A 21,086-nucleotide genomic window follows, 5' to 3' on the forward strand; every position below is an offset into this window, starting at 1 on the left:
AATTAATACTTTTTGAAAATATATTCTTCTGAAAATACTTATTTCCAGCTATCATGATTTTTGCCTGAACCGTGATTTTCTCTATTTATTTGTGACTTAATATTTGTGATAAATTCAGTATCTTTGCATAGTTCTGGCTTTCATTACGACCTCTGGCTGGTTCTTTTGACACAATAACATCAAACATCATACTCATCAGTATTACAAAAAATCAGCTTTATTTCAAAACAACTTAATTGACTTAAAAACTTTCTTTATAAAACTGGAGAAAATCTGGAACTTGACTATTTACGGAACCTGTAAAACAGAAAGTGTGCTTAAAAGACACATAAAGAAACATGCATGTTAATACAGTATACTGTCATCTCACCAGCTGTACCAGTATCCCAAAACAATGAAGGAGCCGACAACACTTATGACTCCAACAGCAACAAGAGCAGAAACCTTCATGATGTATGATGTTCCTTGGAGAACAAACAAAAAGAGAGAAATTCATTTTCTATGTAAACACTTTTAAACTGAGGCACATAATCTATTATGGTCTTTACCTCTGGCTTTGGCCCAGACTATACAAGACTGTGTTCTAGACTATCAAAGAAAACATAGAGAAAAAGATTAACAAAAAAAGTTTAAGAAAACTCCACCCATCAATATGGAGACAGCAAGGTACTCTCACCTTTCCCCACTGACACACGGTGCGCAGAATAATAAAATAATCCTTTCCGTTCTCCAAAGGTGCGTTGAAGAAGTCCTCGTAGAGCTGCTGGTCCCCTACAGTGAAGTTTATTTCCACGGCCAGACCTCTGAGGTGTATTTGAGCCGTGACGTATCCACCGTCACATCTCTGCTGTTCAAAGAACCGTGGACTATCCGAAGAGCTGCAGTCAAACAGCAACCTGCCCTCCACCGGCAACACAAACACCTGGAACATACTAGACACATCCAAAACATTCACAGAAATAAATACACAACGAACAATGAGTTCAACGCAAGACCAACACAAGATGTTAGACATTCTTACCATATCGAGTCAAGTGAATCGATCGATCTCCGTAATCTCAGAGCGGCCAATGGACCGTCAGCTTCAATGTACTCGACCTGTGGTGTGGGGGGGACTATAAGAACACAGGAACTTTATAGTTTCACAATCCATTCAATCACTTCATATGTAGTTTCCCTCTTAACAGAATATTTAACATTACAAAAACAAAAGAAAGTTGTGAATATGGATACACTGTTGAAAGCAGAAGTTGGTTTTGTACCTGGTATGCTTGTATTTGCTGTAACTGTAGAGGTGGCTCGTGTTGTATGGGCTGTGATAGTTATTGTGTAGTTTGTGGCGGGCAGAAGATTTAAACAGAGAACAGGACGCAGGGCAGAAGAGCTGAAAAGCTTTTTTCTCCTGTCGCTGAACGCTCGATCAAAGTCTCGCAATCCAACATACGTCACCTGTGCAAGAGAATACATCAAACTATCAAACTATGCTGCTATATATCCCAAACCTGGTGTGGTCTTGTGTTTACAGTGTCGGGGGGAATTTAGTTTCATAAGGAATGCATTGCAATATTGCTTTGGTTTGTGCCTAAAGTAATGCATTGTGGTCTTTGTATTACTTTTAATGAAAAGTATCTGACATTACTTGTATTTATACAGGCGCAGAACAAATTTTGATTTTCTTTTAGTTTTTCCAGAATGAACTATATGTATATGTTAAGGTAAAACGATCCATTTTGTTTCATTCTGTGAACTACTGGGAAAAATTTTCTCAAATTTCAAATAAAAATCTTGTTTCTATTTGTATTTATTTGCATAAAATGAAAACCGGTGAAAATCGAAGAAAAGATGCTCTTTACTCAAATACTGCAAAGAAAACAACTTCAGATTTAATTTTAAGAAACAAAACAGTCATATTTCTACATGTATTTAGGAAAAACTTTTATGTGATAATCTGGATTTTAACAGTTTTCATGTGTCTTGTCAAGGTGTAAGTCTTTCACTTTGCTGTCGGCTGACTTTATGTCACTCCTGAGGTTTGATTTTGTTGAAATTCAACAGACACTGAACTGGAATGACCACAATATATCTAGAAATGATGATTAAATAACAATTTTGGAACGGTCTCTTATTTTCTACGTTGCTATAGAATATCATTGTTTCACTAAATGAATGCTCACAGTGTACGTCTCTATTTGATCCTCATTTTCAGCATACCAGCGTAAACATCTTTCATTAACCACCATCACATCACGAATGATCAGCTTCACCTCTGAAACGCACAAAAACACATTATGACTTTGAATTCGGGTTACATAAACATGCGAGAATCACAAAGAAGTCAGGTCGACTGATTTAGAAATGACAGTTTTCCAATTGACCCAAAACTGATAAAGACTAGAAAGTCACTGAAATGGACATTTTGGCCAATAAGGATCACCCATAAAAGGTTTACCCAATAATATAAAATCCAAAGCTGTTTGACTTTCCACAGATCACAAAAGAAGATATTTCCAAAAATTTACCCATTCACTCGCACTGGTTTTGTGTCCGTACAATAGTGAAGTGGGTCCCGGCACCGTTCGATTACTAACCTTCTTCAAAATATCTTCTTTTGTGTTCCGAGGAAGAAAGTCAAACAGGTTTTAAATGACACGCAAACAAGTAAATGATGACAGATATATACATTTTTTGGGTGAAGTGATATATTGGGCATTATTGATATATATTGATATTGATATTTATTTATCTGAGACCAAAAAACTCTAGATTTTTAAACGCCTACTTTGAACTAGTTTCTAAGTTCTTAAGCTTTTTTTGAGTCTTTTTATATTAAAATATGTATTAAAGTTGACTGTTTTTGTGCTATTATGCTCAAATTAAAAAATGAGGATGCTCACCTTTGCAGCGTAAGGTAGCAACCTGCCACTTTCCTTTGATGTCACACATTGATGTGTCACTTCCTGTGCGGCTGTAATATCCTTTAACACAGCGATAGATGACTACAGTACTGTTGTCCTGCATCACCTCTGTGTGAGGTACGTCTGGTGCCGGGCCACAGTGAGCTACACAGACACAATACCACTGTTTAATATGCATTACATGTATTTGCATTCAACAAGCACATTTGTGAGCAAAGTATTTTACATACACTACCAACAAACAAACTGCAGTCAACATTTCAAAGTCATACCAATTCAAACGTAAGCATTTCTGTTATTTTATAGTTGTGAAGATTCAGTGGTTTACCTGTACATGTTACGGATATTTTTTCCCATGTTCCGTCTGATAAACATGTCGAGGTGTTTTTGTTTCCCTCCTGTTTGAGTCCATTTTTACATGTGTACTTAACAACGCTACCCAGTGTAGATGTTTGGTTCCGGTTTCTATCTGTCAGTGGGAATACTGGGGGATCACCACAGTTTATCTCTGTCCATTGAGAACAGTAAAGGGCATTAGAGAAGAAAAACGCTCTGTTGTGTACTGACATCAAAACTTGCGGCTTATTTTATGTATTTTAAATGTGCTTATGTATTATAGGAATAGTTCACCCCATTTTCAATTATCTTATTATTTTCTCACCCTCATGACAATCCAAACCCGTATGACTTTCTGTCCTCTGTGAATCACAAAGGAAGATATTTTCAACTAAGGTCAAAAGTGATAAGTGGCTGTAAATCTCAACAGTACTGAAAGTCGAATTGAAATGTCAAATATCATTGGTTCATTGGTCCAAACATAGCATGTGTACACGGTTGGCGAGTTACTGTCTCAAGTACGATTTTAACAACTTCACTGGCTCAAATAAACTCATTTTGTGCTTCACCGAGGAATACAAATCATACAGGTCTGGAACAATATGAGGGCATGTAGGCCTACAACATAATCTGTCCACTGACGGCGTGATTTTTGATGAATGTAGGGCAAGAGATCCCAGCTGTAAGTACCTTCACATCTCATGTCAATTTTGCTCCACTTTGCATTTGAGTTACAGACCGACACGTTTCCTTCGCCAACACGCCGATATCCAGCTTCACACACATAGAGAGCAACAGCACCCAGACCGGAGCTGTTATTCCACATCACAGCTGAGTGACGCAGAGGCGGAGGCCAGCCACAGTCTACTTCTAAATAAACACACATACATACAAACTGTACATACGGTCCCATAATATCCAAGAAAAAAAATACATTCAGGTGGAGAGGGCTAAAATATAGTGGTCCAAAAACTTAAAAGTATGAAAATCACTGCATTAAAGTCCCAGTGAAATTTATTTATTTTTTCACGAAATGTTGCAGCGTATATAGTAAATAGACTAGCTTATCAATTCGAGTCATTTTCTTTTTAAAATTTGTGAATCTGAATCAATCTGAAAATGCACTTCCGCAAATGACTATCCATCTCAAATGATGTAAATTAGACAGCTTGGGCGGAGCATCCGTTAACTTAAATCAAACAAATCTCGTTCTAACTGATTAAGTTAGCTTACGTATCAACTAGCATAGCATAGAACTACGTGGTTAGTTAGCGCTTGAGAAAAAAGCTAGCCCTAGCACTTACCGAACATTCACCAAAATGTGAATTACTGTACTAGTCAGGGTCCTAAAGGGGGACTCGATACCTCATGCCACCGGTTCACTGGGGCTGCGTCTCAAATCGCCTATTTCTATACTATATAGCGTGCAAAAAATGAGTACGAGTCATGAAACCCCAGTATGCAAAAAACAGTAGGCGCGAAATACCCGGATTGTCTACTACTTCCGCCAAGATTCATGAGTGTGGATTGGATGGACACTTATTTCTTTCATGATGTCAAGGGAGCTGAGCAACGGTCACATTCGAAAGTAAATCAAATAGATTTTGATCTGCGGAGATGGTGGTCTAGTGGGTTAAACCACTGAACTGGTAATCAAAAAGTTGCTGGTTCGATCCCAGCAGCCACCACCAGTGTGTCCTTGAGCAAGACACATTACTCCATGTTGCTCCAGGGGGATTGTCCCTGTAATAAGTGCACTGTAAGTCGCTTTGGATAAAAGCGTCTGACAAATGACTAAATGTAAATGTAAAAACTTCAAGGCGGAAGTCTGTTTCTAATGTAAGTGCCAAGAAATGATTTTCCAATGACTAAATCATTTTTTTATCAACGCTCACGTGTAGGTTGTTGTTAATACGTCATGGGTCAAAGAACATACGGGTCACATGACCATAAAGCAGGACGGACGCGGTATGTCCGAAATATATTCATACTACTCCACTTTATAGAACGTACTGTTTTAACGGCCGATAGATACTTATTTAAAATCAGTATGTACTGTCACGGTATGCAATTTCCGACGTAGCCTTGGACTTTAAACAACAAGATATCCATTATGGCATAATATGTAAAAAAGTCAACAGCAAAATATTGCACAAAAAGAGGATATTTAACTTTAAATTGAATAGATGTACTAACCCTTTAATACTTTTGCATGGAGGCCACATTTTACACATAATGAAAAATTTAATTAAAAAGAAGCAAATGAGATATACCTTTACAGAGAAAATCCGGCTGACTCCAGATTCCCTCGGAATCACAGACTGATGTCTCTTCATTTCTAACATTATAAAATCCTTCAATGCATTTATGAATCACTCTGGAGCCGACGGCGCTGTCTCCTCTCCAGATCATAACTGAGAAAGGAAGAGACCGAGGGGCTCCGCAGTCCACCTCTGGGAAACAACACAACATCTCAAAGGCCTTTCAGTCATAATTTATTTATTGTTTCGTTTTATAATATTACCTTCACACAACAGAGTTGGTGTTGTCCAGGAACCGTATTCAGCGCACATAGATTTATTGTTTCCGTGTTTAGCATAGTAACCGTGTTCACAGCGGTATATTACGGTGCTGTTAAATGTTACTCTGCCGTTCCAGTTTTGTACAGAGTGGGGCCATGTGGGGGGGGTTCCACAAAGAATCTCTGTTGAGAAGCAAAACTTTACTTAAGCAAACATCACGTGTGCAATGTTGCTCAAGGTGATAATAAATCAATATTAACAAATGTAACAAATGTAACAGTTTATGTGTCGAAGATCTGGAGCATTTTCTTTAAGCTCCGGTGTTTGCACTATACAAAATAACATATTGTTTGCTTAAAATATCCTAAAAAGTTCATCACCTTCAGCAATCTAAATAAAAAAATCTATATTCTAATGTAAACAAAATCATATGGATGAAAAATAAGAAAATAGAAAAGAATAATTACTTATTTTGTTTCATGTGGATTAAAAGAAAGTCAGGTTTGGAACAACATGCAAAGTAAATAAATGATGACAAATTTGTTCATGTTTTGAGAAGTACTTTACCATTTTTCTTTTAATGAAAATTTTAAGTTCATTGCATTTAAAATGAATTAAAAATCACATTTTGTTATCATTTAGATAGAAACTTTCTTTTATGGTACACACAAAGAAAAGAAAAAAGGGAAGTGATGTCATCATTTATGATGTCATCAGAACAGGTTGGAAACCCTTTTTTCTTCTTTGGAGAATACAAGGAAAAAAGAAATGAAATGACTTATTTTGTGTCATGTGGATTAAAAGAAAGACAGGTTTAGAACAACATGCAAGCAAATAAATGATGACAGAATTTTTCATTTTTGGGTGAACTATGTCCCTTTAAATCCTATCCATTTTAAAAATGTTGAAAAGGAAAATCTAAAATTCATTGCATTTAATCATACGAATTAAAAATCACATTCTGTTGTCATTTACTTAGAAACTTTGTTTTATGGTACACACAAAGAAAAGAAAAAGGGAAGTGATGTCATCATTTATGATGTCATCAGAACAGGTTGGAAACCATTTTTTGTTCCAAGGAGAAATAAAATTACTTTTATTGTGTCGTTGGGATCAGAAAAGATCAGAAAGTCAACTTTGCAACAACATAAAGGGGAATAAATGATAACAGACACTTCATTTTTGGGTGAACTATTCCTTTAAGACCTTTACCATATTCAAAATTCAAACATTTAATATTCATTGCATTCATCAATCTAAATAAAAATCACATTCTGTTACCATTTACTTTGAAAGAATTGTGTTTCTTCCACGGAAAAGAAAAAAGAAAAGAAAAGTGATCTACTTTGCGTTTAGGGAAAGAAAAAGGGGGTTGGAACAGTAGAAGTGTGAAAAGAAGACATTTTTGAGCCTTTTGAGACTTTCGTTACCATTTATGAAAGTGAGTCTTAAGAATTGGTACCTTCACAAGAAAATCTTGGTTTACTCCAACGACCGTCACTTTTACACACAGACATATTTTCTGAATCCAAACTGTGATATCCTACTTCACATTGATACAGAACCACAGAACCGATTTTACTGACACCGGTCCACAACAACACTGAGTGAGGCAGAACCGGAGGAGAACCGCATTTTATCTCTAAACACACACAAACACAAACTCAACAACACATCCTTTCATCACCGTACCACAGAAATAAAACCACCATGAAACAAGCGCAGATACCTTCACACAGAAAGTCAGGATTCGTCCACGTGCCGTAAGAAGAACATACTGACACGTTCTCACGTCCGCTGTTAGAAAACTGTGAGTCACACACATACAGCACCACAGATCCCATTCCTGACATGTTATTCCAAATCATTTGTGAATGAGGAAGAAACCGAGGCTCCCCACATTCCACTTCTATAAATCCATCACATGACAGCGAAAATATTCAGACTAGAAATCTAAGTGTGTTTGACAACAAAATGTCCACAAGAATTCACATTGATAGATACTAGTGTTTTAAGAACATGTGCATGCAGTGTTAAAGAAAATCTTGCATAGACGTACACAATACCTTCACACACCAGACTGGGTCCATCCCAACGTCCGTCCAGACCACAGACCGAAGAATTTGTTCCTCTCTTCCACTGGAATCCCTCCACACACCTGTACTGGAGTTCACTGGTGTAATGGGTGATAGTTGGAGAGATCTGCTCAGCGTGAGGGACTGATGGAGGAGATCCACAGTCTATCACTATAAAACACAAACACATCCTTTATTTTATTACACAGGATTTTCTATGCTCACTGTGCTGTTAAAATGGATTACCAGAGATATTTTTGACATATCTATCTGGTCTGGTCTTTATCTATACAGACTATTATTGATACGCATCACTAATGTACATAAAATGACGGAGAAATTGCACAAACGCGTAAAAACCTGCAGAAATATATTCGTTCTGACATTAATGCTAATGTGCATTTTATAGAAGATTTGCCATAATCAGGGGCGAATTGGCCATTTGGCGTACCGGGCTTATTCCCGGTGGGCTGCTAACGTTGGGGGCTGGAACGGACGCTTTGGCCGCTCAGATGGACGTATTATAAAAGCGAATGCACACAAGCGAATCCAAAAGACACGGTACCATACGCAATCGCACCCCTGGGTCAACATGTACCATGCTGAAAAAATGCCAGGGCCGAATTCTGTTCCCAATCCAGCCCTGGCCGTTACACATAATATACAGTATATTCTATAATACAATGTATTTCATAATTTTGGTTGTAATAATTATATACCATCTTTATCAAATATTAAAGCTATGCAGCTATTTTTTATTTCTATTTGTTAATTTTTTCCTTCCTTTTTTCTATATTAATATTATTCCTATTATTTATAGGATCTATATTTGAAGAGTTAATTTGCAAAACCAGATAACTTAGTTATTTTCTTGTGCATTCTGAATAATATCAATCAAACTGTTGTTGGGTTGTTTTCAAGGGTGAACTGGCCATTTGGTGTTCAGCACACTTTCCTGGTGGGAAATCTATAATTTGGGAGGACGCTTTGGCCTATTATAAATACGAATGCACGCAACGTGAATGCACAAGACACATATGCCATCCTGCCACCCCTGTCGACAGGTTTAAACATGCATCCCCCATGCACACCGCCCACATCACTCCACCACACCCCCATCCCCCCCCATCCCTTCGATAAAAATGATGGAGGGCCAGTGTGGGCCAAAAATGCCAGGGCTGATTATTCTTCCCAGTCCAGCCCTGGTTGTAAGTAATAATAACTCTGCTACAAACACACAAAAAAACACGATAACATCATTAAAAACATGATTTTTTTAGTCTTTTTGTGTGTTCTCTGTAGAGATTCTTGGTGATTTCTATGCGATACAAATGTTTAACATGTCTGGTATACATCCCTTTCCGTATTTTACATCCGAGTGGTGTTTGCTTGTACAAAATTTTAAGATGGCTGTATGTTTTACCTTTGCAGTACGCTTTATCCCGCAGTGGATTAAATGGTTGAGTTCCGTTCTGGACGGTGTAACCAGTGTGACAGGAGCAGGTGAAATCTCCATCAGTGTTGTGACAGAGGGATCCTTCACCACAGATTCCCTCCACTCTACACTCGTTTATATCTGAAAACAAAACAATCGCATCTTTAATAGTCTTAGAACTGCTGCTTATTACATTTTTCTGTTTATTTAGTTAAAAAGTTAAATTGCATTTGCCAGTAAGGTACTGTAGATTTAATTACTACATAATACTACTTTCCTATTAGTACTGTTTTCAGTTACTTTAATCAAAGTTAAAAAAAAAATACTTGACATTCAAGATGAGCAAGAAGAGACCAGCATCAGCACAGCAACACTGCAAAACTGACATTCTTCCTGAGCGTTTTTGTCTTGTTTTATAGTAAAAATATTAAAACATTTCTTAAATTACGATACATTTACATAAAAGGAAAAGCGACCCAAGATATTAAATCTTGTTTTATGAAATTAAAATATATAAACTAGGTAAGTTTATGCTTAAAACCAAATTGTAAATTTAATTTACAGTAAGTTACTGGCAAGCATACTGCGAAATTACAGCAAAGTTTTACACCATGAAGAAAAGGTGTGTTGATCTTTTATTGAGCTTCTCTGTTTCATGATCAACGGTTACTCAATCCGTTTTATGAAACATTGTGACAACTTCTGAAAGCTTGCTGCACCGCGTTCACACCCATCCTGCAAAAACCGTGTACCATCAGCTTATGTGTAATATACGCTCTACACCACATTATGTGCACGTTTCCCGAATGATTTAACAGACCATGGCAGCAAAATCTCACCATGGCAGTATGTTCCATCATTGGGTATGAACGTGGCCATGTGATTGGTCGGGCTGTAGCCGGTGAGACAGGTACAGTAATAGCTGCCGTATGTGTTATGACATACAGTATGTTCTCCACAGATTCTGCCCAGCGTGCACTCGTCTTTATCTGTGATATCAGAACAACAAAGTTATCACTTGATGTAAATACATAGGTTAAGATTTGAATAGTACTTTATATAGCACTTCTTCTTATTTCAGTAACAATAGATTTGAAATGTACAAAGTAAAGTTTCACTCAATTATTGAAACAGCAGTATCAGATTGAATGTGGTTTAATATCAAACCTTGACAATAAGTTCTCCCGTTGCCAACAAATCCATACATGCAGTTGCACACTTTTCTTCCTGATCCGTCGGTTTTGTCATCACAGGTTGCGTTTCGATGGCAAGAGGCACATACATCCAATGGGTCCACTTCAACTGCTGTATATGAGACATGAACCAGAAACAGGGATGGAATGGTTTTAAGATGTGCATCATTGTGAATATGTGACCCTGGACCACAAAACCAGTCAATTTTTCAAAATTGAGTTTTACATATCACCTGAAAGGTGAATAAGTAAGCCTTCCATTGATGTATGGTTGGTTACACTGTAAACCCAAATGTTCAAAATAATCAAACAAATTAAGTAATGTAAACTTAATTTTATACAAAAGTTCTACTGACTTAAATATTTTAAGTTCCGGGTCAAGTATAATGATTATTTTTGAATAACTTGAAGTTTTGAATAAAATTCAAAAAATTGATTTGCTCCTTGTTCAATTTACTTAATTTAATTCAACACAATTGGTCAAGAAGGATTTCCATTTCCCAGCATGCTTTGCATCAGACTGCATAAAAATATAATTATGTTTTTAGTCAAGTTAAAGACTTTTTGAAGTTGATCATCAGAGACTCTGTTTCAGCTTGTTGCTAAGAAGAAAAAGGTTTGTTTTAATGCTCAGCTTATAGCTGTATTGACGTTGTGGAGAACATATGAACCTGAAATTGTAAACTTTACATACAATAGATGTCAAACTCGAGTCGGTCATTTCTGGCCATTTTTGGTAGCAATTTTGCTGCATTCACTCCCAAAAATGAGGTTTTCATACATTTAGGGTAGGAAATATACAAACTATCTTCTTGAAACATGATCTTTACTTAATATCCTAATGATTATTGGCATAAAAGAAATATTGATTATTTTTACCCATTTAATGTTTCATTGGCTATTGCTACAAAATACCCGTGCTACCAGTGTTGGGTGTAACTAGTTACTATGTAATTAGTTACTGTAATTTAATTAATTTTCCCTTGAAAAGGAAAATTATTTCTGTAATTGAATTAGTAAAATTCATTTTAGATTTTTTATTGACAGCTCCATTAAATTTTTCAATTTGAAGCTTCAATTAAATCCTGAATGTCGGCAATTTTAACTGTAAAAATGTTATTAAAAATAGTTAAAGTTTTGGGGGGGAAAAATCTGTTAAAAACAGTTATTTGTTAAATTCATTTTCTTCAAAATATTGAGATTTGTAGCTGCGAACTCAGTTGTGTATCTGTCAAATGGAGAGCCACACCCCTATTCTATTCTACTATAGCTTTTCATATTTACATCACACAAGATCAAAATAAAGTTGGAAAATTCAAAATAAACGTCATAAAGGAACAACAAGCTAATTTGTGCCAGGCATTGTGCAGGCTATATTTTCTTTATAGATGCCCCTTGCACCAAACACTATCCTTTATACTAATACATAATCACATAAACCTTAATGTTTAATCATGTGTGACTTCTGGATTATTGTAATAGTTTAAAAACAAGAAAAGAGCAAATATCTGAAACTCACCTTTAATGGCACCTTGAATCATCAGAAAGCACAAGATCACTCGTGTGACTGTCATCGCTGTTGCCTTTGTTCCCGCCAACTGAAAATATCACACGTTTGTGATACACATTTCTCCAAATTTCCCCCTAAAGACCCTCCTCCTGCTGAAGTGTGTTGATAGCAGTGAATGAGTTAGTCAAGCACGTCTCTTCTGAAGGACATGGCGGTCTGTGTGGTCTGTCTGTCATCATCAGTTCTGACACATTCAGTTAAATGTCTCCCGAGTGAGAACTCTTCATTCTGAGGGTCAGAAATTGCACCATCATTTGCCACATGGAGATTATGACTATTTTCAGCCGCCAAACTGTGTTGTGAATGCACCCATCTGTAATATCGCTATAAAAAGCTTTCATGGCACAGTGTCAAGTCTTGGTGGTCAAATATTGAAATGTCCAAACTTACATTGAATTGAACATCTTGCCATTCAAAGTTGTAGTTCTGGTAAACATAGTTCTGATGCACAAAACAATAACATACTTGTAATTTAAATATATGCGACTGTGAAATGTCCTTTTTAATGTCACGATAAAATAAGATAGTAGAAACGTTTTTTTAAGGTTATAACGGAGAAATTTTGTTTTCACATGTAAGTGTAGAAGCATCTGTGTGTGACTCATCTACATCATCAGCTCTGGCAGGGGGCGAGTTAACACAGTTTGGGTGTGACAGATAAGACTTTTCTACCCTATCACCCACCCCACACACACCCCAAACACACACACTGGAACCCCTCCCATCACAACACACACCCAAACGCTTCCGGAAACCTACGCAGTCATTTCCTCCACCTGACTGCGCAACACATGTCACAACACAAATAACAACACAACCATGTTTCTGTGAACACACGCACTGTTCGAATATACAAAAGAAGATTGTCTTTATATGAAGAGATCATGAGAAACGCACAAAAAACTGCTGTCGTCAATCATAATGTACAGTGATGCATGAATACTGCTTTACTTCTTAAAATAGTATGCAAAAGATTACACACTTTTTCAATGATACTGCTTGAAATATTGTCATTATATGCATGTTTAACCTTGAGTTCCAAATTATTATAATAATTTAGCATTTAATCCAATTTAAAATGTATTTTTTTACATATAACTTATACAGTTTAAATGAAACTAGCGGTGTCACAATATACCGGTAATGTCGATAACCATGATATGAATAAAACCTTGTGAAACCTTGGATGTCCACATTTTCAGGAAATGGAAAAAACGCTGTACTTTTCCAATCATTTAATACTGTTTGTCAAAGTTGAAAAGCTCTTTTGAATACTTTTTGGTTGGAAATTTCTGTAAAAACACAGGGATAAAGGTGACTAATAATAATGATTTATTACAAAAAATAAAAATCATAAAATAAGGAGATGTTATATTTTATAAGGACATGATTTCGTAAATAATTGAGCATAGAGAAACTCTCTATCTCCACCTTATTTGTGTTTCGGGTATGATTTACTGGCCAGAATAAATAGAAAATTGAAGATGAATTTGATTGTGAGTATTGTTTAATGCGTTCTTATAAATGGATATCTCAATAATACGTCATTGTGAGTTATTCTGGTCATGATACCGTGTAGTTAAAGTTTGAAATTTTGCCGGTCCGAAATAGGACAAAGATAATATTGCTCGACGTTCATCACAACATTGAAAGTCGAGCGCAATGCATCGTGGGATGAACTCGATTAATAAGCGTCCTTGTTACGTACTGGATTTATAGCCAATGATCAAAAATGTGTCGGAAAAAATTAAGTAACAGAAAAGTACTTCCTCTATCGAGAAGTTCAAAGATTTGCCCCAAAATTCACAACACAAAGATCTTTAACCAGTCTATTTCATGAAACTAAGCTGTAAATGGGTAACTGAGAAATGATCATAGTTAGAAAATCAAAGCAAGCATAGAAAACAGTATGACCACCCACAAATAAACAACAACATCTATTCAGTGATTAGCAACCTGGCGCACCCTCATCCCTGCGTGAACAACATAAATACACAACACCAGGTCACTTACATATGAAAGTCAGAAAGGTGCAGAAAAGGTTAAAGTGCAAAAAAGTTTAAGATGTTTTAAAATGTCGTTTTTGCAACAAATAACTTTGACTAACAGGTGCGGTCCAAAGTCAACATGAAATCAAAACTAACCTGTTTACTGTGTAGATTTATCAAAGCACATTATCGTTTTGTTTTTTTCACCGAAATGTAATCACTAAACCAACTTCTATTTTTTGGTGGATGTTGTCAAGGGTGGCAGCTGTGTTTTTTGAATATCCTCCACAGTTGACCGCAATCTCATTCAGGTCCCGCCCAACATTTTACTTGCTAAACATCCTGTTTCACACTAAAATACAGCAGAATTTACAAGTTCAGTGGCTTGGAAATGTAGATTCATGTTGACCTTTAAAATGTATTTTTAGTACAGTAGCAAAACCTTTTGTTGTGGAATGTGGAATACATCATTTCAGAAAAGTGAAGATGAAGACCTCTGTAAACAATTCGCACACTCAAATAATGACACAGAGGCAACATGAGTGTTTGTGTTTTGTAGGCGGTTCCTGTGCCTCATGAGGCGTGTCCATGACAGAGCCCCGCCCTTCACTCGCCTCTTGACATGTCGAATGGGATGAGCAGGAGGAGAGGGACTGGAGACGCCCGCACACCAGGTCAGCCGCGTTCCCGTCCGAAGCAGACACATCGGTCACTGTCCTCTCCCGTAATGACACGTCATCATCGTCCTCATCGATCAGCACAACATCCGTCCGAACGTCCACCCGGATGAACGGGAGGGTCTGAACGTCCTCTGAGCTCTCCAGATTACTGGAGCCGATAAAACCCATCAGAGATGATTTATCCACATCCAGCAACGGGTCGATCTGACTGTCCTCGTGGTGCAGATATTGCATCTCTTTTAGATTGGAAACACTCCGTATGTTGTGTGTTTGTTCATTCATAGCAGTTTTATTGATACCGTTCTCTATCATCTCCGATAGATTTGTTTTCATTCGGACATCATTGTGACTCGGAGGGTTTGAATGGATGCGAGACGTGACCTCTAAGGTCAGTTCAGGGGCGCTGTATAGCTCCAGAGCCTTTTGAGAATTGTTCAATATACACTTTTGTTTCTTCATACAAGTTGTCTTGCCACCGGAGCCTAGTACATTTAAATAGAGAAAAAGCTATTAAAACTATTTCTTCACGAATTTTCAGTAGAAAAAGTGACACTTTACCCCAAAATATAAATTCTTTATCATTTATTCACTGTCATTCCAAACCTGTATGGCTTTCTTTCTTCTACAGGACACAACAGAAGATATTTTGAAGAACATCGATAACCAAATAACTGTATGAACACAAAACCACTTTTCTCAAGATATCTTCTTCTGTGTTTTTGAAGAACATCAGGGAGAATAAACAATTTTTTTGTTTGTTTTTTGGGTGAACTTGCGCCCAAAAATATAAATAAAACATTATTATTGTGAATATGTACAGTAACCATGATGCCTACAAAAGCACCACTTATATAAAATGTACAATCTGTATGTAAAAGTTTAAAATTATTTTTAAATCGTAAAGTATTTTAGTTGTATTGTCTTCTCATACAGTACTCACCAGTGTTTGCGTTGTCTTTTGAGACCATGGTAAGCCTTTGAGAGCGTTGCTAAAAGAGACGGGTCGCATCTGGACCACAGATAAAATCAACAAAATCTCCTCAGAATCCGCCAGGATTAACCTTTCGCTCTTAAAATATACCGACGTCATTTCACAAGCAGCGTTCACCCTCTCAAAACACTAATGCTCCAGATGCCGCACGCAAAGCCAGACTTCAACAACTGAAAAGCAACGTGTTCAATCAGTTAAATGAGACTCAACACCGAGAACAGAGAAACTATGCAGGAGAAAGAAAACTGGAAGCTGGTCAGCGATGAATAAAGATCCAAAGACTTTAAAAGCAGCAAAAATAACTCAAAATCCCCAAGAGACTCTGAAGGGTTTTCAGAGGAAGAAATATGTGAAAGGAGTGAGTACCACAAAAACTGACAAAAGAAGAGTTCCACCTTTTAAATAAACACAATCTAACAAATAAAAAATGAATACTGAAGTCTAAAAAACTTCACAGAAGCAATCATGAACATGCAGAATGTTTTCTTTTTGTGAACACAGCAGGATCTCTACACGGATTGCACATGACTGCACATGACAGAATCAGGCCTTCATAAATAAATCATCATCAATGGCTTCGACTACACGAAAAAATATAAAACACCTCAAAATGTCCACCCCATCCAAATTAATACTGTATGTGTGAACCCTATCAATTTGTATCACTAAATAAACAAATAAAGGGGTCTGTTTATCTGAAAAGCATTTGCAGAAGTGTGATCTTAACATTGACTTTTGTGCAGAACCCCCTCACCACACACTGATGGAACCTCAATAATAAATAATACACATGGAGCACTTGCGCACGTGTGGATAGTCGGATACGCAGGGGAAAGGATGTGAAATATTCATAAGAAACACATTTTCCGTTTTTTTATGGAAAACTATGAAAGCACACGGATTAAAAATATAAATATTATATTAAACATGGCGCTGTTCCATAAAAAATAAGAATAGTCAATTTAATTTTTTTTGGTAACTTCTGTTGATATTCAAACAGTCATACTTTACAGATATCTAAGACAAGCAGTTTCTGCCAATCTCATATTTATCTTGAGTACCTTAGTTAAAATAAAATGTATAAAAGAGAGATACAGCTGCACGACTATTTCCGGAAAAACACGAGATGCTGGAGGCTTGCAGGGGTACTGAACTACAGCACGATCAAACAACACATCATCTCATTTTTCCCTTCGTGTTGTTTACATTATGCACATACACGCAGAACAAAACACAGACATATGACTTAGTTTGACTTACTGCGTGCATTTTATGTCCGGCATCTTTTAGTGCTTGGACCGCCCAATCTATCAGTTTCAAACTATCTCCAAATTCAGCGTTATATCCACCGTTTATCTTGACGCAGCCAATCTTGATAAGCTGGTCTTCCTATCACTCGTCGGTTGGTGCACTCTTTCTTTCCACTTGTTGCAGGCGTGCTTTTCAGGTAGAATTGACCAATAGAAGGAATAGGATCCCTGTTCAGACTTATAAAATCATAAAAAGTATATAATAAGTCATTACTCGTTTTTTTACAAGTTGACCATCTTAAGGACGAAAGCCATTATGTTTAAGAGTATAAAGAAGTCAGGAGTCATGTTATCCCACCTTTAATAAATCAGTTGTGACATCACAAACATTACACAAATATTTAATTTCATTCATTCATGAATTTGGCAGACGCTTTGGAAGCGACTTGCATTGCATTATCCTTTACATTATGTGAAATTCCCTGGGATCGAAGCCACGACCTTGGCGTTGTTAGCACCATACTCTTACCACTGAGCTACAGGAAAGCTCATATTTCTAAGCGAATCATTTTTGCAGTTTTAGTAAATAATCTGTGTGGACCGGTTCATATACCGATGACTTTTCTTTCTGTTAAAATGTCTGTGACAAAGCTCTACCTTTATATCTTCTCATGTGAATGTCTTTGGATCTGTCCTGAGATGTACATGCTTCCGGTCCGATGGTCCTCCAGTGAAAACGTTGCCGTTGTTGATACTTCAGCATCTTTGTGCTCATTGATTCTGATGGTGACTTGATTGGGTAAAGACAGAGGCTTCACGTATCGAACCGACACAGTCAGAGGAGCTCGTACCGCTTCAGCTCCTAGAGGTTACAACTCAATTATAAACACGGACTGTTGACAAGTGACATGTTTATGCACATATGACCGTTAAAGGTGGAGATTAGAAATCTAGACTCTGTTGCTTTCGCAAAATTATTTCATGTCAAAACATTTATTTTCACAGAGCACAGATTTTAAACCCTTAAGGAGACATAAATGCGAAAAAAAATATTTTTAGGACCTACATAAAGCAAACTATTTCTGTCAATTTGTGCTCTGCTTCTTCATTTCAGGGCGTGAATTTCCATGAAAACAGGTCATGCTGTACCTTTGTGCTTCTCTATCTCTGCCATGCACCTGGAGAACATCCACAACGAGGGGGCGGCAGGCCGCGTGAACCCAAAAAGAGATGCAGATAGGGGGCAAAGGTCACCAAACACCCGAGCACAACTCACACTTGTGGTCCAGGGGACACTAAGCTGGATACACCTCAGAGAGGACAGATCTGATACAGACAGAAATAACAAGCAAATTAAACCCTAAAACATGCCTAAATAATTCATAATTCAACATATTGGTCATGTTAAAACCAATTACCACTGTTCTTAATTATACGTATAAATTTTTAATAACTGCAAGGGGAGGATGAGAGAAAAATGAGAGGACATGTGTCTTCTTGCTTGGACGGTGTCCAATGAAAACAGCACAAATTAAAACAAATCTTGTAAAATTTAAAGATACAGCTAAATATTAAAAAAAAAAATACTATGCAAAAAAATATAATATAATAAGTTATATTTGATATGATTCTGTAGCTGAAATTATTTATTTACATTTAATCTATTCTAATAATTAATTCTAATAATAATCAAAATTTTCTATAATTCATTTGTTTGGCAACCAAGTGTCCAATTAAATAGGGGTTACAGGGATAAACTGGCCATGGCCATAGATTTGACAGGTCTTATGTACATTCACATTTACGCATTTGGCAGACGCTTTTATCCAAAGCGACTCACATTGCATTATCCTATACATTTGTTTTGTAAGTACATGCAATCCCCAGGGATCGAACCCACAACCTTGCTCTTACCACTGAGCTAAAGGAAAGCCATGATTAATGTTTATGATTAATGTTTAATTCTATAATTGTGGATTGTTTTGTTCTGAATTCTATTTGTAAAGCGCTTTGAGATCCACTTTAAAGGCGCTATAGAAAATTATAATTTATTATTTTATGAAGTTTATTAAAGTGATACTTCACCCAAAAATGACAATTTTGCCATTACTTGCTCTCCTTTGAGTTGTTCCAAATCTGTATACATTTCCTTGTTCTGATGAACACAGATAAAGATATCTGGAAGAATGCTTGTAACCAAACAGATCTCAACACCCATTGACTCCCATAGTAGGAAAATTACTTTATCATCTTTTTATTCTCTTGAACACAAAACAAGTCATTTTGAAGAATGTTGGACAGCAAACAGTTCTGGGGCACTTTTGAGATTTGATTATTTGGTTATAAGCATTCTTCCAAATATCTTTCTCTGTGTTCATCAGAATAAAGAAATTTATTCACATTTGAAACAACTCGAAGGCGAGTAAATGATGACTGAATTTTCATTTTTGGGTGAAGTACTCCTTTAAGAGAGCATGAACCATAATGTCAGGCAGCTGTGTTACGTACCGATATGTCTCTTACCGTGTGTGATGTCTGTGTCAGAATGAGAACCAGGTGTATGTGTGCTATTAGGAGACAGAAGAGTCAATGTGCTGTTCCATATGATCTGTTGATCTCTGGATGCAGATAAAGAGAGATCCACCTCCACTCCTTTATGAACAGTCCTGTACTCCATCACTCGGGCCTGCAGACAGAACGCTCCTCTCTTCAGCTCATCCACAGCATCAGACACGTGCACTGTTTCACCCACACTCAACAGACCTGCAGAATACGCACAATTTATTTAAAACAAGTTACGACGTACGAGTATGTGTGCAAGTATAATCTTAAAGTACAGAGACAATAAAATGAAAATAAGATTATAATTTCATAATTTGATTTTGATATGGATTGATTTAACGCTCTCACCCCTTGGACTGAGTTTGAACTTCTCCGAGCACACGATCATTGTGATCAATCTTCTGAAGAGAATCTCAGGGTAACACAAAGGAATATCTCTGAAGACACTATCGGGATAATCCCAACCGTAACCTCCAACACTGCAGAACCTCCTCAGAGACATCACGTCATACCTGCAGATGAACACAAAACAATAACACCTGTTTATCCCACTGACTCTTCATTAGACACATGTTATATTATATATACAACATTTGATTGTATAAGGATGAGAAGGACAGAATAATACAGAAACGGCAGCCTATTAAAGGTCAGAATAGATGTGAAGTTCTTCAAGAAGATTATTTTACATAGTTAACTACTATTATATTTGTCATTTCTAATTGTAGTATACCTTATCATCATAGTCACAGTAACTAGTCACTAGTCATCATATCACAGTAAACTACAGTTTTAATGTGGGTGTGCAGAGATTACATACTTAAGAAGCATAAATACTGACGTCATAGTACTGAAGTTCAAGTTCAAGTTACTTACCTACAGTTGATCAAAGCGAGAACAAGCTCGTGCTCTTTGTTTTGTCTCATGTGTCCTCGCTTTTTGCGGAGAGATTGATGAATGAATCTGATCATGAGGTAAACAGATCCTGGCAAAGCTCCTCTGCTGTCAAACACTGTGCTTGTTGTAAATAATGCGTGAGAAGAGTAAAGCGAATGAGAGAAATACAACACCATTACAGCCGACACAACAGCAAAAACTGTGCTAAAATTCTCCATATTCCTGTTCATACTGTTGACATTAATTAGGAGAACATTTAAACTGTCTGAGATCAAATCGTTGAAAGTTCAAAGTCACGTTTAGCTGAACTGTATCATATTTTGCAGTGCGTTTCTTCTGTTTGTTTAGCAACGTTGGTTTAAAATCGACAGACGCGCTTCACTGCCCTCTAGCGATAAGAAAAAGAAACTGCGTGAGGACAGTTATTTTTCTTTTTTGTGAATACAAAGAAGTATTAAGTTTAGTATACATTTCAAGCAAGAGTTCCGATACAATACATTAGAAAATAATTACAACTAAATATGTTGAAAAATACAACACTAAAAAGCAGAAGAATAAAGTGTGAGGACTGTTCTAGTTGTTTTTTTTCTCTCGTATTGTGTTATCCTGTTAATAATTATTGGTTTGTTTATTTTTATATTGTTTTGAAGTGCTTGTCTGATGTCTACATTT

The 21,086-nt window shown here is 36.7% G+C and overlaps 2 protein-coding genes across 4 annotated transcripts; both read right to left on the reverse strand.

Moving 5' to 3' along the window:
• Positions 1 to 195: 195 nt before the first annotated feature.
• susd1 (sushi domain containing 1) lies at positions 196 to 15,391 on the reverse strand. Of its 3 annotated transcripts, XM_056745463.1 has the most exons (21): positions 14,477 to 15,391; positions 14,191 to 14,386; positions 11,996 to 12,274; positions 10,451 to 10,588; positions 10,123 to 10,272; positions 9,272 to 9,424; positions 7,840 to 8,019; positions 7,503 to 7,682; positions 7,236 to 7,415; positions 5,776 to 5,955; positions 5,525 to 5,704; positions 3,942 to 4,121; positions 3,244 to 3,423; positions 2,895 to 3,059; positions 2,175 to 2,266; positions 1,263 to 1,449; positions 1,022 to 1,115; positions 677 to 932; positions 549 to 588; positions 371 to 464; positions 196 to 297 (listed from the first exon to the last, which is right to left on the reverse strand). In XM_056745463.1, exons 3-21 carry the CDS (start codon positions 12,048 to 12,050, stop codon positions 285 to 287), a joined length of 2,697 nt encoding a protein of 898 aa, XP_056601441.1. In that variant the 5' UTR covers positions 12,051 to 12,274; positions 14,191 to 14,386; positions 14,477 to 15,391; the 3' UTR covers positions 196 to 284. The 3 variants fall into 3 exon arrangements, with proteins under 3 accessions (XP_056601441.1, XP_056601442.1, XP_056601443.1); XM_056745464.1 differs by lacking the exons at positions 14,191 to 14,386; positions 14,477 to 15,391 and adding an exon at positions 12,437 to 12,701; XM_056745465.1 differs by lacking the exons at positions 7,236 to 7,415; positions 7,503 to 7,682 and having other exon boundaries at positions 14,191 to 15,385.
• A 1,908-nt stretch (positions 15,392 to 17,299) lies between these two features.
• On the reverse strand, positions 17,300 to 20,876 carry si:ch211-12e13.1 (uncharacterized). The gene is made up of 5 exons (XM_056745467.1): positions 20,394 to 20,876; positions 19,866 to 20,029; positions 19,479 to 19,718; positions 18,105 to 18,281; positions 17,300 to 17,817 (listed from the first exon to the last, which is right to left on the reverse strand). Exons 1-5 carry the CDS (start codon positions 20,642 to 20,644, stop codon positions 17,615 to 17,617), a joined length of 1,035 nt encoding a protein of 344 aa, XP_056601445.1. The 5' UTR covers positions 20,645 to 20,876; the 3' UTR covers positions 17,300 to 17,614.
• Positions 20,877 to 21,086: the final 210 nt, after the last annotated feature.

Source organism: Triplophysa dalaica, chromosome 4, assembly GCF_015846415.1.
Source record: "Triplophysa dalaica isolate WHDGS20190420 chromosome 4, ASM1584641v1, whole genome shotgun sequence".
In the NCBI taxonomy this organism is placed as follows: domain Eukaryota; kingdom Metazoa; phylum Chordata; class Actinopteri; order Cypriniformes; family Nemacheilidae; genus Triplophysa; species Triplophysa dalaica.